Below are 14,693 nucleotides of genomic sequence, written 5' to 3'. Positions count from 1 at the left end.
TTTTTATTCCTCTTGAAATACACTTACCAGGACTCATGAATGCCACTGATCAAGGATGACTGATGCACAGACTGGAAGCCACGTGGGCCCCTGGTCTGGTTCAGAGCAGCAGCACTCTATTCCTTTCAAAGTCTCAGATGTCTGCCCCTCTGTAAAGCCGTGAGGCCAATGTCTATAGCTGCTAAGCATGAAATCCCCTGCTTCTGTTTGTTTCTTTTGTTGCCACGAGTTAATAGGGACAGAGACAGGAGACAGCCCAGAACAAAGCAGAAATAATGGAGTATTTCACCCCAAAAAGGAATGTGGATTGAGAAATACAAAGGGTAAGGCAAAGACAGACTTAGTGTCCTGAGGCAGTGTGATGTATTGGCCAGAAACCTCAGTCCTGGGACAGTTCTGGGCCAAAGCCTTCATCTGTGGGCTCAGAGCAGCCCCAATGGCCAAAAGGTTTGACCTTTTTTAAAAACAATTTATTGTTTTTCCCACTAGAGTTTTAAAGGATGACAGGGTTTTTCACCTCAAAAAGTGGATTGCTCTTGCGTATGGGGAGAGTCTTCCGTGGGTCTGTGTCTGGTGGTCAAGGGCACGTGACAGCATGCCATCGCCTTGCTTGTTTTCGTTCTAGTCGCCATTTTGAATTTATATTCTTTTTACTTATTTGCAAGAATTGCTAGTTATTCCAAGACATTGGGACATATTTGACATTGATTTTTTTCTTCTTACAAGTAGAAAGACAGGATTAGTTAAGAAATTATGTGTTCCTTACAAATCATTTCGTTCATGTCCATTTCTGTATAATTCAATTTGTTAATGCATTTGCTCCCATCCTCTCCCTTCAATGCATTTTACTTCCCCAGCACATTTCATTTTGTTTAGTATTTGTTTATTTTATTGAATTAAGATATATGTACGTATATTAAGAAAGAAATTTTGAAGACTGTTTTATTAGATACTATTTTCCTTATTACCATGCTTAGAATCAGAAATCTCTATGGCCACCATGGGCTTGTCTTAATAGAGAAGCTTTGTCCTTTCTGGTGGATTAAAAAAATGGCTTAAATGAAAGACAAACAGTGACAAAGTAAAGCCAGCAGCCCTTCACTATCTCCTTGTCTTCCAGTCTTCTCTTTTAACTTTCTGCTCCCTAATTCAGCAGGCACTAACCTTAAGGATATTATTTCTTACTGAAGTTGTCTAATTTGGGAGGAAAATTGCAAGGTTCCCTTTCTCAGAATAAAAGGTTTGTTAGCCATAAACCTGACAGTGCAAGTAAAGAAGCAACACAAAGATTTGGATCTTCTACTTCCTTTGCCAGACATCTTTGTCTTCGATTACATAGGCAGACTTATTTTAAGAACTGTTTTACCTCCTCAGAATAACTCTAGAGTTCAGCACCCTGATCCATCCCCCCTCTCCCAAACTCTGCCACCTAATCATTCCTTGGTGCCTTTATCTGTGTGGCCCTCTGCACAGAATGGCTCTGCAAGGCTCTTCTACATGAAATACCCTCAGATGTTAGAAGTTTATCATTCCAGTGGCTCCACAAACAGCTCTGGAGCTATACCTACTAAAGTTTGAATTCTGCTCCATTCAGGGAAGTGAATCAACTTGATTGGTCCTCACTTTCCTTGCCTTAAAATAGGAATCACATAGTACTTTTCTTACTGGGTTGTTCTAGGAAATAAATAAATACATATAAATTAGCTGAATAGTATTCACTCTCTTTGGGTTTTGTTTTTCACTTATTAGGACAATAATGGTGAATCTGTTAGAGCTTTCAGTGATACAAACAGCTGCTGTAGCACCCATGCCTTAGATTTGCCACCACTGTATTAGGATTCCCACCACTGTTATAGCTCCCATAGAGCTCAAGCAGCTCTGACAAGTCTTGCCAACACATTTGGCATTGTGTTATATTTTGTATGGGCTTCCATTTTCAAAAGATAGATCCATGTTTGACTATTAGAGTTGGAAAACATTTTCTAAATCAGATCATTTGAGATATTTAAGTACTTTGTGTTTTATTCATTGGACATGTAAACATTTCTAGAAATTGACTTTTAAAAACCTTTTCATTGTGAAAGTTGATGAGGGTCAAAATATACATACACTTCCTGATTTTTAAGCCAAAATGCATGAGAAATATACCTATGTCTAAAAGTATGAGTTTTCTCTTGGTATTAAGTACCACCTTATAAAGGTTTCATTGATTTAACAAGTATTTATTGATACTCTGTTGGGGCTCTGTTAGGCCCCACCCTTTCTGTTTGTCATGGGAGCCTATGGGTATTTGATGAGGAGTCCCATACTTAAATAAGGAGGAAACTGGGACTTTGGCAGTGACTGTGTAGCTGTGGGGAAGTCTTAAAGCCGACTGAAGAAAAATTTCCGGCAACTACACACAGCTTCAAGCAAATTGAAATCATGCTCAGAATAAAATCTTGTATTCATGATGAAAAACAGAGCATCAATTGAAACAAATGCCATGTCTCAAAAAGCTGAGAGTTCAGTGATGAATTTAGGATAGTAGGAAATACTGGCAATGAAGAGGATGGTGTCGGAGCAGGAGGCTTTTGAGCAAGTCTCTCATCTAGAAGAATGTAGTTGCAAGACAACTTTGTTGCTCTGTTTTGATGCCTGGCCACTCTGGGAAGCTGTAAAATTAAGCTTTTTGGACCAGTTATAGGATCAAGAATGGATGGATATGCCTTTGGGTCTGTGTGCATATTTCTATCAGCTGATAAATCTGACAATTGGAGAAAAAAGTAAATGTGACATATATTACCTCCAGTTAAGCATATATACCTGACTGGTGTAGAAAAAAGGATTAGTTAGTTCTCTGAGGGAATTGAGGAAGACTTCCCAAGGGAAGTGGCTTTTAAGCAGAATTCTGAATAGGGGTTTGCCAAGTGGTGGAGAGAAGGGAAGCCCTTTTATTCCTTGTGTCCAGGACCAGGGTGGTGAGAACAGTAAGAGCTCAGATTGTTTGAGGGACTAGTGAGTGACTTGGGGGGTGGTTAGAGTCACTAAGGTGGAAAATGAGATATATAGTTAACAGCTTAATTTGTACTTCACAGGGTTGACTTACTGCACTGATATTTACTGAGTACCTACTGTGAACAGTGTTCTACCAGGCCTGCCACATGTCTGACATTGTCCCTAACAAAAATGGAGATGTTTTAAAATGATATGGTTGTCTTAGTGCACGGTCATCAGGCTGAAATGGAAGCCCTTATTTTACCCTGATGAATTCATCTTTTATATGCTTCTTTTTTATTTCTGGTACATAGGGCCACTGTCCTTTATATTTGATTATTAGTATTCCTAATGCTTATGCTTCTGCATTTTAGCTGCTCCATATTTCAGCCAAAGATCGAATGATTCACCCAAAGTCTTCAACATAGTGTTATTACTGGTGATTCTAGACTGCTTTCTCTTGAACCTTGACATACCATTTCCTCACAACATTGGCAGAAGGTAGTGCATGCATGGTAAAGGAAAACAGCCTGTGTCCTGACATAATATAGTAGATACCCTAGGTTCTTTCACAGAGGAGCAAGTTATAATTGACTCCCTGGAAAAAGACTCATGAAATGAAGTAGTCCAGGCAAAGGAGACCATGATCTTAGTTGTCCCACATACAGTATAATCACAATTCATATTGGTGTTGTTTTCTATTTTCTGCTGGAAGTGAGGGCCAAGAGGGGTGTGTGTGTGTGTGTGTGTGTGTGTGTGTGTGTGTGTGTGTGTGTGTGTGTATTTTCCTAGGTTCAACTGGGGTGGGATAGAGCATGTGGAGACTGCTTCTGTGGACTGATGGAAGGGGAAGTATTCCAGTCTGGGCTGTATGTTGGGCTGCCAGGCCCTTACCCAAGGAGGCTAACTAGTAGCCAAGACACCTTAGGAAATTGAGCACCATGATGAGCAGTTATTTACCCATCTGGCGCCTTTCTTAATAGCATAATGCATTAAGCCCATGCCTCATAACATCCTACTGAAAAAAGGAAGTGGCAGATAGTGTTAAACGTTACTGGGTAATCATGGAGAAACTGAAGCATAGATAGGTTTATGGGGCTTGAGCAGAGTTACACAATGCCTTAGTGTCTGGCCTGGGAATGAAGCCCGAGTTTGCCGCTTGCTGTCAGGACTGCCGACAGCATTGTGTTTCGCATTGTACAGCAGTGAAAAGGGCTTACTCTTCACAATGCAAGAGCTTCTGTAGGAGACAAACACAATGAACTTTAGTACAGTATAGTCTAGAGGCCAAAATGAGTAATTTTAAGTAAATTGACTATAAGATCCAAAGCTTCATTAAGTTTTTAAAAACAAAAAACAAGTGAAAACTTTGTAAAATGTTAGGAACTGACTTAAAAAAAAAAAAAAGAATATTTTTCCCCCATTTGAAGTGGCATACTCTTAAAAGTTTTATTTTGTTGGCTCACAGGCTGACACTTTTTCTGTTAACCATGTGATTTATTTATTTCTAATACATATTTTCAGGTTGTGTGATCTATTTAAAAGATTCTACTTTCTAATAATTATCAATTTAGCATTTAGTTTGTAAAATCCCTTATTTCCATAGCCCGAGTTTTGGGGGAAGACTATTATTTTATTCTGATTTCCATCAGATTTTTCCAAAACAGTTGTAACTACAGAGCATAGATTTTAGGAAAGCAGTAGGGCTGTGCAAAGGGCAATTGTGAGAATCAATCAATACATTCTGTGATTGGAACCATGAGGGAGAGATGACTTCACTGGAAAGAATATAAAAAGAAAGGTAGAATATCATTGCTAAATTATCTTATTTCAGAAGTGTCTTAGGTGCTCTGGAATAAACTAACAGGGGATGTAGATATTAGTGAGCTTAGATACTCTCTTAGTTATTTTCTTGTTGCTAGGACAAAATACCTGACATGCACAAGTTAAAAGAAGAAGGGTTTAGGGCCGGGGATTTAGCTCAGTAGTTTTGCCGCCTTTTGCGCAAGTGCAAGGACCTGAGTTTGATCCCCGGTACCACAAAACAAAAAAAGAAGAAGAAGAAGAAGGGTTTATTCACAGTTTGTAGAGGTTTCAGTCGTAGGCTGGTCCCACGGTAAGGCTTCTTGGTGAAAGGACATGGTAGAGAAGAAACACTTCATGGCGTAGCAGGTAGGAGCAGCCTTTTTTCTGCTTTCTTTTATTCCATCCAGGCTACAAGCCTGTTGGATGGTGCCTTTGACACCCAGGATGGGCCCTTCCATTATCTGCTCCCAGAACTGTGCTAAACCAATCAGTGAACTAATCCAGTTATCACACTCTTAATCCAGGATCACATATCCATGATTCAGCCACTTCCAAAACCTCATGAGCACATGAGGTTTAGTGGGGGACATCTAGATACAAGCCATAACAGATACAAAGTTTTTACACTAAATTAGAGCATGAAGATGAAATTGTGGAACTTTTGGCAAAAACATGCTGAGCATTGCTGATATATGAATAATTTAAACAATCAGTCACATAATTTCATTTTGTACTTAGGAGTTATAATAGTTTGGGCCAGGGTAGTTCGGTCAATCCCCCTTCACTCCAGGAGACAATCTAGTGGAATTCTGGCAGAGAAGCTGAGCAAGAATGAGGGTCTTCAGGGTAGGAATGAGGTCCTTACAGAGTTACCATATGGAGAACCAAAACAACCCAATAAGAGAAACTGTGTGTTGCCTGTTTTGGTTGAATGTGGAAGAACTCGCCTAAATGTGAAGAGCTGCTAGCCAGTGGCTATCTTCAACGGGATACATTTGTACATACATAAACCTGTCTTTGGGTAAAATTCTTTATCATGAGTCTGGGAGACTTATTTTTCATGGATAACAAATGTTTGTGAAAAGTTGAACAATATCAGCTAGCCCTCACATGAATCCAGGATGTGATATATTAGCATTTAGGAGGTTGTTTACAGTTGTGGTCATTAATCATGTAGGAGAAATCACAAAGGAACTAAATCGTGGCCAATGAAAAGTGACTAATATGAAGGGGTAGGAGGAATTGATATATGAAGGCAGACTGAAATAATTAGGACTCCTGAGGCTTGAAAAGACTGAGAGCAAGTGTGATAGGAGTGTAAAAAATCTATGAAGAATATGGATCATAAAAAATTGTTTGCCAGAATTTAGCAGAACCTCTGTGAAACTGAGGACAAGTGAATTTAGGACCAAGAAAAGCTCTAATTTACCAAGAAAGTAGAGCCTGTATATCAAAACCACTCTTGAGAATTAGGCTACCTTTTGGCATTGAAGTGAAGTGAAAAAGGCAAGGGTTTCTCTGATTTTGACACTATTTTCTTGAAGCATGGGGGGCCAGAGAGCATAGATTATGCCTCCTGTTAGCCTTTATATTTTATTTTCTTAGGTCAAACTTACATGTCATTCAAGCTTGACATCAATTGCTGAAGCAGACAAGGTCAGAGCAGACTGAACCACCCCTGAGGAAGGGGTGGTTAAGCAGAGACTTGCAAACTGATGAGGAACTGGCTAAGCCAGGAGATGAAGGAAGAAGGAATAGCATGGGAAAGTGCCTCAAGTAAGAGAAAGTCAGAATGACTGGGGAAGAGAGAGGGCAAGAGGCTGTTGGTTTGTCTGAAGCAGATCCTAGAGGACCTTGTAGACTGTGACAAGGATTTGGGCCCAAGAGGAGGGAGAAGTAACTGAAGTGGTGTAAGCAGATAAAATCAGACTTTATCTTAGTAAGAAATCATGGTGTGGAAGACAGGGAAAGAGTAAATTTGCAGGAACTTGTAGGAGAACATTGATGTTGTCTAGGTAATGATGGCCTGGGCTGCAGAGAAGCAGGGTGGATTCTTAGAGCTGTTTTAGAGATTGTATAGACTAGCCCAGTTGATTGGATATGAGAAATAATCAGACTTGATTTATGGAAGTGTGACCCCCAGTTATGACTCAGATTTTATCTGAATGAGAAGAATCTACACAAGCCCTTTGTAGGTTTCCTCTGTCATGATCTCCAGATGACCCAGAAATGAATAGGTCTGTGTTCTTTTTTCCTGGCTTACTCTTCTTTCTCTCTCTTTTTTTTTTTTTTTCTCTATGAATCATTTAGGGCCCAAATATTTCAGGCTCTACAAAGCTGGCACGTAGTTGACCCTCATTAAATGGATAAGTGGAAAGATCACTTTTTGAATGGCATCCTATCTTCCAGATTCCCTTGCCTTTACTCTTGCAGAGCAAACAGGTTTATGCAGTGAAGAAGCTACACTACAGTTCACAGTATCCAAGGTCAATTGACATGAAGCAGAATTTAGCAAAGCCCAAGAAGACAGTGATATGTACATAGTACATAGACTCCATTTAATGACTTTAAGTCTTTTATTTTTGGCTATGGATGATCATGTACACCTATAATCTCAGTTACTCAGGAGGCTGAGGCAGGGAGATTGCAAGTTCAAGCCCAGGATGGCCTGTCTTGCTAAATAAAATAAAATAAGGGGGTTGAAAGTGGTAGAGCATTTACCTAGCATGCATCAAGCCCTGGGTTTGATCCCCATCGCCACCAAAAACCTAAATCAAAACCAAAACACCACTTTTTAAAAATGAAATCAAAGAGTTGTAAGTCTAAAACAAAGAATATTCATATGGATTCTTTGCTCTGGTTCACCAGCCATTGTTAACATTTTCCTATGCTTGCTTTATGACACTCCTATAAAAGATTTAGAATTTTGCTAAGCCAGTTAATTTCAGACACCAAGACCCTTTACCTCATCAGTTCTTAAGCGTGTTTTCTCAGAACAGTGATTTTTTTTCCTTACATAACACAGTACAGTTATTTAATTCAGGAAATGTAACCTTATACAACACTGTTATCTAATGTGCAGTCTATATTCAGTCCTCACTGTTGTCCCGATACTGTCATTGATGGCACTTTTCCATCCTGATCAAGATCAAATCTAGGATACAATGAATTTTGTATTATATCTTCTTAATCTTCTTTAACCTGGAGTAGTTTCTTAGTCTTTCTTTGACTTTTAAGACATTGATATTATAGAAAATAGTTGTTTTCTAGAATTCTTTTTACTTTGGTTTTATCTGGTTTCCTCATGGTGAGGTCCATGGTATGCATTTTGGTAGGAATGCTGCGTGGTGCTAGTGTTGTCATATTCAGCATGTTACATCTGCCCCTGCAGGAAGAAGGGCAGTGGGGTAGACATGTCTTGTGACTGGAGATGGTAATTTTAATACTTGGTTAAGGTGGTGTCATCCATGTTTCTTCACTCAAAAAGTTACCATTTTCCTCCTTATAATCCATAGATTACTTGTCTCAATATTTATTTTAGTCATTTCAAATGTTACTAAGGTAGATCTCCACTGTCTTATTTAGAATCACATTTTTCCTCTCTTTCGGCAGTGTTTTAGAGCACTTTGCTGCAAGGGACCACCACCTGCACGACCAGAGTATGACCTGGTGTGCATAGGCCTCACAGGTTCTGGCAAGACCAGTCTGCTGTCAAAGCTGTGCAGTGAAAGCCCTGAGAATGTCGGGTCAACCACAGGTGAGTACCGTGCCAACCGTCTATCTCTTCCTCCTTCTCAGCCCCAGCTTTTCCTGTTTCCTATGCTTCTTATGTAACTATTCCCCTCCCTTCTATTTGTAGTGTCAGTCAGTGTATTAATTTTAATTTTAAATATTCTATATCTTTTTCAAAAAAGATTTGAGAAGGGCTTAAAAGCATTAAATTGCTATATCCCATATCCCTCTTGTTGATCATTTCATTGGCACAGAATAAGTCAAGAAAATATTAATTTGGACTAATCCTGAAGTCTGGAACCCTGTTTCTCTGGCAAAATGCATTCATGTCAGACCCACTGAATGCTTTCCTCCCTTGAAGTGTCACTCTAGGCTGCTTTTGTTTTTCACATGTTCCCTAAACAGCATCACTGGTATAGTCTGAATTTTCTTTCCTCATTTTTCACCTGGACAGTAGTCACTGCAAGAAAACATTGATCTGTTTTAGCATGTTGTTTTTTGTCTTTTAAAGAAAACTCAATCTGGGATAATAGTTTTCAATTAGGAGATTTTGTCCCTCTACCTGCCAGAGGCCATTTGGTAATATGTGGAGACATTTTGGCTGTCACAACTGAGAAAAGGTGATAATGGCTTCTAGTGGGTAGGGGCCAATAATAGTTCTAAACACCCTACAATGCACAGATCAACCTCCACAACAAAGAACGAAGCCCAGTACCAGGCCTGTTATCAATACCAAAGTTGTCAAAGCCTGTCCTAGATTTTTTGACACTCCTCAAATGCTTCCTTTTTCTCTTCTGGCAGTGATATAAGAAAGAAGAGTATACATTAGACAATAATGGAAAAATAGTTTTAGATGAGGAACACAGTTGCCATGGGAGGAGACCTGATGAGAAGTAGGGCAAGACATTTTGTGGGAAAGTTGAAAAGATTGTGTCTTTAGCCAGATTTTTGAGCACCTACTGTGTGCTAGGTCCAATCTTAGACACTGGGGATAAGCACTGATCCCAGTATTCCAGGGAACACAATCTCCTGGACATGTAGACATTCAGTTCATGTCTAGAAATATACAAAAGCAAGAGCATGGGGCAAGGGCAGGATGCATTATGAAGTTTTCTGCATTGTATCTGAAGTTTATTCATTAGACAGGCAAATAGAGAGGGACAAAAGACTTGAGTAGGAGAAGAAAGGATTTCAGGAAAGCTTGGATGAGGTGGAGAGGTGTGAAAGAGAGTGAGGCCTCTTGGGAACCACATTTCTGCATGACTGCAATGTATGTTCAGTAGAGTACCAGGAGTCAGGTTGTAAGAGAGGGATGATGGCTGCATCTTGGCAAAGTCTTTATATTGTTTTCAAAAATGTGAGCTTTCCTTGCAGATAATGGAGAGATATAAAGGTATTTTAAGCAGAAAAAGCATGCTTAGATGTTCCTTTGAGAAGGGTCAAGCAGGCCATGACCTGGAAGCTGAATTATGGGGCGCACTGTTGGAGGCAGAGTCAGAGGATGAATATAGTGGTCCAGCCCAGTTGATGAAGGCCTTAGTGAAGGCAGTAATAGAATGGAGAGGAGGAAATAGATAGGATTCATTATGTGAGGGCTAGAATTGACAGGACTTGGTGACTACTTGGGTTGGGAGGACAAAAGAGAAAGAAGTCAAGGATGAATCAACTCCTGATTTAGGTGATGGGTGTGTAATGAAATGATTCACCAGGATTTGATAACAAATAGGAAAAATATTGATGATCAAGAGCCTTATATCAGTTCGGGTAAGGTTTTGCCCCCAACTAAGTTAGAAAAAGTGTAAGATCTGAGAACTTTTCTGAGGATGAGCAGACAGCCCAAGTAAAGCCTGTTTGCATAAAGTCAGCCCTGATTATCTGCCTTTTTCCTGAGACAGAACTGAATCTCATTGTTTTTCCTCACTGGACTTGGTTCATATTTCTACCATTTAGTTTGTGTCACACTTCTTTGTTTTTAACACATATCTAGCTCCCATTCCTAATTTGTAAGCTCTTAAGGGCAGGTAGAGCATCTTACTTGGCATTGCATACACAGAGCCTGACACAAAATTTGGACATGCTTAGATATAGGTGTGTGTTAAATGAATAAGGAAATGAGTACATCGAATCTACATAGTCTTTTTACATAAAACATTCCCTGTAAGCCACAAAAAGCCTTAAGAATAAAAATCTTTTTTTATATTTTGTTTTTAAGTCATCTGAGGATCAAAGATATAGTGACATGCCCATTGTTATGCAGGTATGACAAAAGTAGGATGCCAGGTCAAGTCTTGAAATGAAGTTGAGTGTTAACTAAGGCTTAGCATTTCTGATGTACAGAATGTTGTACATACTTATTGGTTGTTTGCAAAATTGTGGATAGCTTTTGAGTGATGTGCTACAAAGCTATAAAAATTTTATTAGCTTAACTTAATAATTCTTGTCAGGCAAAGTAACTTCCAATATATGTATAAGAGTCTTTTTGGAGGTCTCTTTGGAAACCTCCTTGCTATAATGAGGTTTATACTGTGTTCAGAAGATATGTTTTCAAATGATAAGACAGTTCACATTTATTGACTGTTTATGTGAGGCCCTGTGCTATGCTAGTATATGATAAGTGCTATTCTCGATAGAATAAATATGAAAGTTAGAAAATGATTACTTCTAACTTGGGTATTAAAGAAGGCTTTTTAGTGAACATTACCTTTTAAAAGGGCCTCAGCAGTGAATAATGACGTGAGGAGAGTAGGATCAAAAAGCATAGGTAGGGCCAGGGATTTAGCTCAGTGGTTCTGCTGCCTGCCTTGCAAGCACAAGGACCCGAGTTCAGTCCCCAGTACCAAAAAAAAAAGCGTAGGTATTTTAGGGAAAAGTTGGTAGTCAAGGTACAGGATGCAGAGATGTAGAAACTGTTGCAGTGTAGAAAGGCTAGAGAATAGAGAACCTATTGAGAGAGACCTGTAATATGGAGAGGTGATCCATTAGGGGCAGTAATTGTGGGCATGTAGAGTTAAGAGGTACTTAAATTGATATTGTAAAAGTGACAGTCATATTAGGTGATGAAGAAGAAAGGAAAAGAATCAGTTATGACTGAAATTTCTAGCTTAGTGTTTGGGGCAGTTATAAAAAGCAGTAGGGAAAACATGACAGGCATTTATAAGGTAAAAAAAATGAGTCCAGTTTTGGACCATGCTAATTTAGAGATGTTCTTAGACATCCAAGAGTGATCCAAATACACAGAAAAGAAGCAGATTAGAGATTTTGGAGCTACAGATAGAGATTTGAGACAATCACTTGTTGATTTGGATGAGATTATTCAGATATAATGCTTAGAGAGAGGGAAGAGGATTCTAAATACCAACTATATTTCAATCATCATTTTCATATTTACTGAATGCCCACTATGTGACTGCCACTGATTTTGGCACTGATAATGCATCAGTTAACAACAAAACAGAAATCAGAAAAACAAATATTTTTGCCCTTTGGAGTTTATATTTCAGAATCTGCTTTTGATAAGGAATCTAATCCAGGCAGTTCTATATATAATATAAATCAATTATGGGCAAGAAAAAAAAGAAAGAACCAGAGCCAAATAATATAAATATAAGTCTGAAGTCTGAGAAATGACCAATGGATGTGGTAACAATATGGTCATTAATGACCAAGGGTAGAACAGTTTCAGTAGATTATTGGGGTAAAGCCAATCTCAGAAATGAGGGAATAATGATAAAGAAAAAGAGATTGAACTGTAGACCTGTCCTTTTTACTACTTGGCTATTTGACTAAGATTGCATATAGACTGTTCTTTCTAGAAGCTAGACCAAAGACAGAGAGGGAAGGCAGGAGGGAGGGAGGAGGAGAAAAGGAGGGAAGGGGGAGCAGGAAGGGTGAGAGCAAGAAAGAGAGAATGCTAGAGGTGTGTGTGTGTGTGTGTGCGTGTGTGTGTGTAGGGAATTTGTTCTTATAAGGAAAAGTCTCATGTGAGCATCTTTGCAGACGGAGGTGTGAAGGTGATTGTGTGGGGAGAAGGAAAGACAGGATGCCCAAGAGGACAGTGAATGCAAGAATGAGTCAGGACTTCTGATTCTAACTGGAACTGGTTTGGTCTCCCACTTGAAAGAAACAAAATAAGTTTTAAAAAACATGAAATGTGTAAAACAGTAGTTTTCAAAAAGTGAATGTCAAGCATCAAAGGCAGTCATTCATGAGAAATGAGAAACAAATGAAAGGAGCCCTACAGTAGCTGTAGCTTACTGCCTTTAGTTTCCAGGCCATGACACAGTTCTAGAATGCTCTGAGGTGGAGGTCAGGGAGCTCCTGCACTGGGAGATGGAGCTTAGAATCAAGGATACCAAAGCAGCTAGAGTTTACAGGACAGACCACAAGAGAAAATTGCTGCACAGAGAGAAAAACGGAGATCTTCAGAACATTTCCCTTGAATGTTCTGCAGTGTGGATAGTACATGCACATGAGGAAACTACCCAGAACCAGGGAAGAAAACATCTGAAAGGACTGGGGAGACAGTGCCTGGTCTTACACAGGCCTAAGAATTATGCCTGGACCCACCAAATGGAATGGGAAAAAAAATCATAATCCGCGAGGAATCATAGTAGTTAACCAAGGTGTTAGCTAAGGAATCTGCCCAGAGCTGAGTACTGCTCTGGACTCATGTAAGGTGTGTCACTTTAGCAAGTTGTTTAGGCTAAGCTGGTTTCTTGGTAGTTAATGTACCAGAGCTGTATAAGATTTACAGAAAAAAAAAATACCTAACACTCAACAAGGTAAAATTCATAATGATTGACATTCAATCCAAGATTGTTGGGCATAGGAAGAAGCAGAAAAACGTAAGTCATAATGAGGAAAAAACAATTTATAAAACATAATCATTCATTTGAAAATGACCCAAATCTGGCACATACATTACAGTTAACAAAGAAGGACGTTAAAACTATAATAATGGCTATTTCATCTACTTATAAAGATGAGATATGGAATATATATTTTTTAAAGACCCATATAAAACTTCTACTGGTGAATAAATATCTGAGGTACAATATGAAACAGGTTTAATGGCACATTAGACATCACAGAAGAAAAGATTTAATAAATTTAAAGACATAGCATTAGACTATAGAAGAGAGAGCAAGGAAGAGAATGCAAACAGCCTCAGGGAGCTATGGAACAATTTTTAAGTTAATCTAGGGTAACTTGAGTCTGTGAAGAAATAATTCCTGAAACACTGTCAGACTTCATGAAAATTATATGCTTACAAATCCAAGAAACTCACTGTCCTCCAAATTTAAGAGATGTGAATATACCAAAGCATGTCATAATTGTTCCAAGCATGTAATAGAAAAATATGGTTAATTTTATGTATAACTTGGCTGGGTCCTGGTGCTCAGACTTATGGTGAAACATTATTCTAAATGTTTCTATGAGGGTGTTTTAGATTATATTAATAGTTAATTCCCTAGACTTTGAGTAAAGCAGATTGCTCTCTATAGTGTGGCTTGACCTTATCTAGATAGTTGAAGACCTGAACAAAACAAATCACTGACCTTCCTTGAATAAGAGGTAATTCTATAGCAGATGGTCTTTGGACTTGAATTTTCCACGGACTCTTTGTAGGTCTCCAGCCTGCCAGTTGGTTTTTGCAGATTTTAGAGTTGCCAGCCTCTATAATTACATGAGCCAAATTCTTTAAGTCTGTCTGTCTGTCTGTCTGTTTCTCTCTCTGTGTGTGTGTGTGTGTGTGTGTGTGTGTGTGTATTTTTATGTACATTTACAAATAGATATATCCTTTTTGTTTTGTTTCTTTTGGGAATCCTAATACAAAGAGAAAATCTTTAAAAGCAAATAAAAGATGTTACATTGGAAAGTAAAAACTAAAAACAGTGTGAGAAGACAGTAAAGCAGCATATTTACTAAAAGTTAAGAACTAAAATAGGGAAGAGTGGAGGAGGTGAAGGGACGACAGGGAATGGGGAAAAAATGAGAACCAAGATACATCATGTACAGGTACAAGTACCCAATGAGAAATTTAAATGTTTTGTATTCCTAAAATGTACCAATAAAAGAATTTAAGGGAAAAAAAACTGTATAGAGAGGGAATTTAAAAAATGGAAAAAGGCAGACATTTTTCCAGAAATACAAAAGCTGAAAAAATTTATTGCTAGCAG

The 14,693-nt window shown here is 38.7% G+C and overlaps 1 protein-coding gene across 2 annotated transcripts in view; it reads left to right on the top strand.

The window, feature by feature from the left end:
- Arl15 (ARF like GTPase 15) overlaps positions 1–14,693 on the top strand; it is a 401,961-nt gene that overhangs the window by 117,940 nt on the left and 269,328 nt on the right. For both annotated transcript variants that reach the window (XM_021261425.2, XM_004848527.3), the window contains one exon: positions 8,395–8,539. In XM_021261425.2, the coding sequence (XP_021117084.2) occupies positions 8,395–8,539 (145 nt within the window). The remainder of the gene's footprint in view (positions 1–8,394; positions 8,540–14,693) is intronic.

This window comes from Heterocephalus glaber, unplaced genomic scaffold (genome assembly GCF_053883595.1).
Source record: "Heterocephalus glaber isolate CG9 unplaced genomic scaffold, H.glaber_assembly_v1.0 deba00001538, whole genome shotgun sequence".
NCBI classification, from domain to species: domain Eukaryota; kingdom Metazoa; phylum Chordata; class Mammalia; order Rodentia; family Bathyergidae; genus Heterocephalus; species Heterocephalus glaber.
Note: the sequence above shows the minus strand (reverse complement) of the source record. Positions and strands in the feature narration are given on the sequence as shown.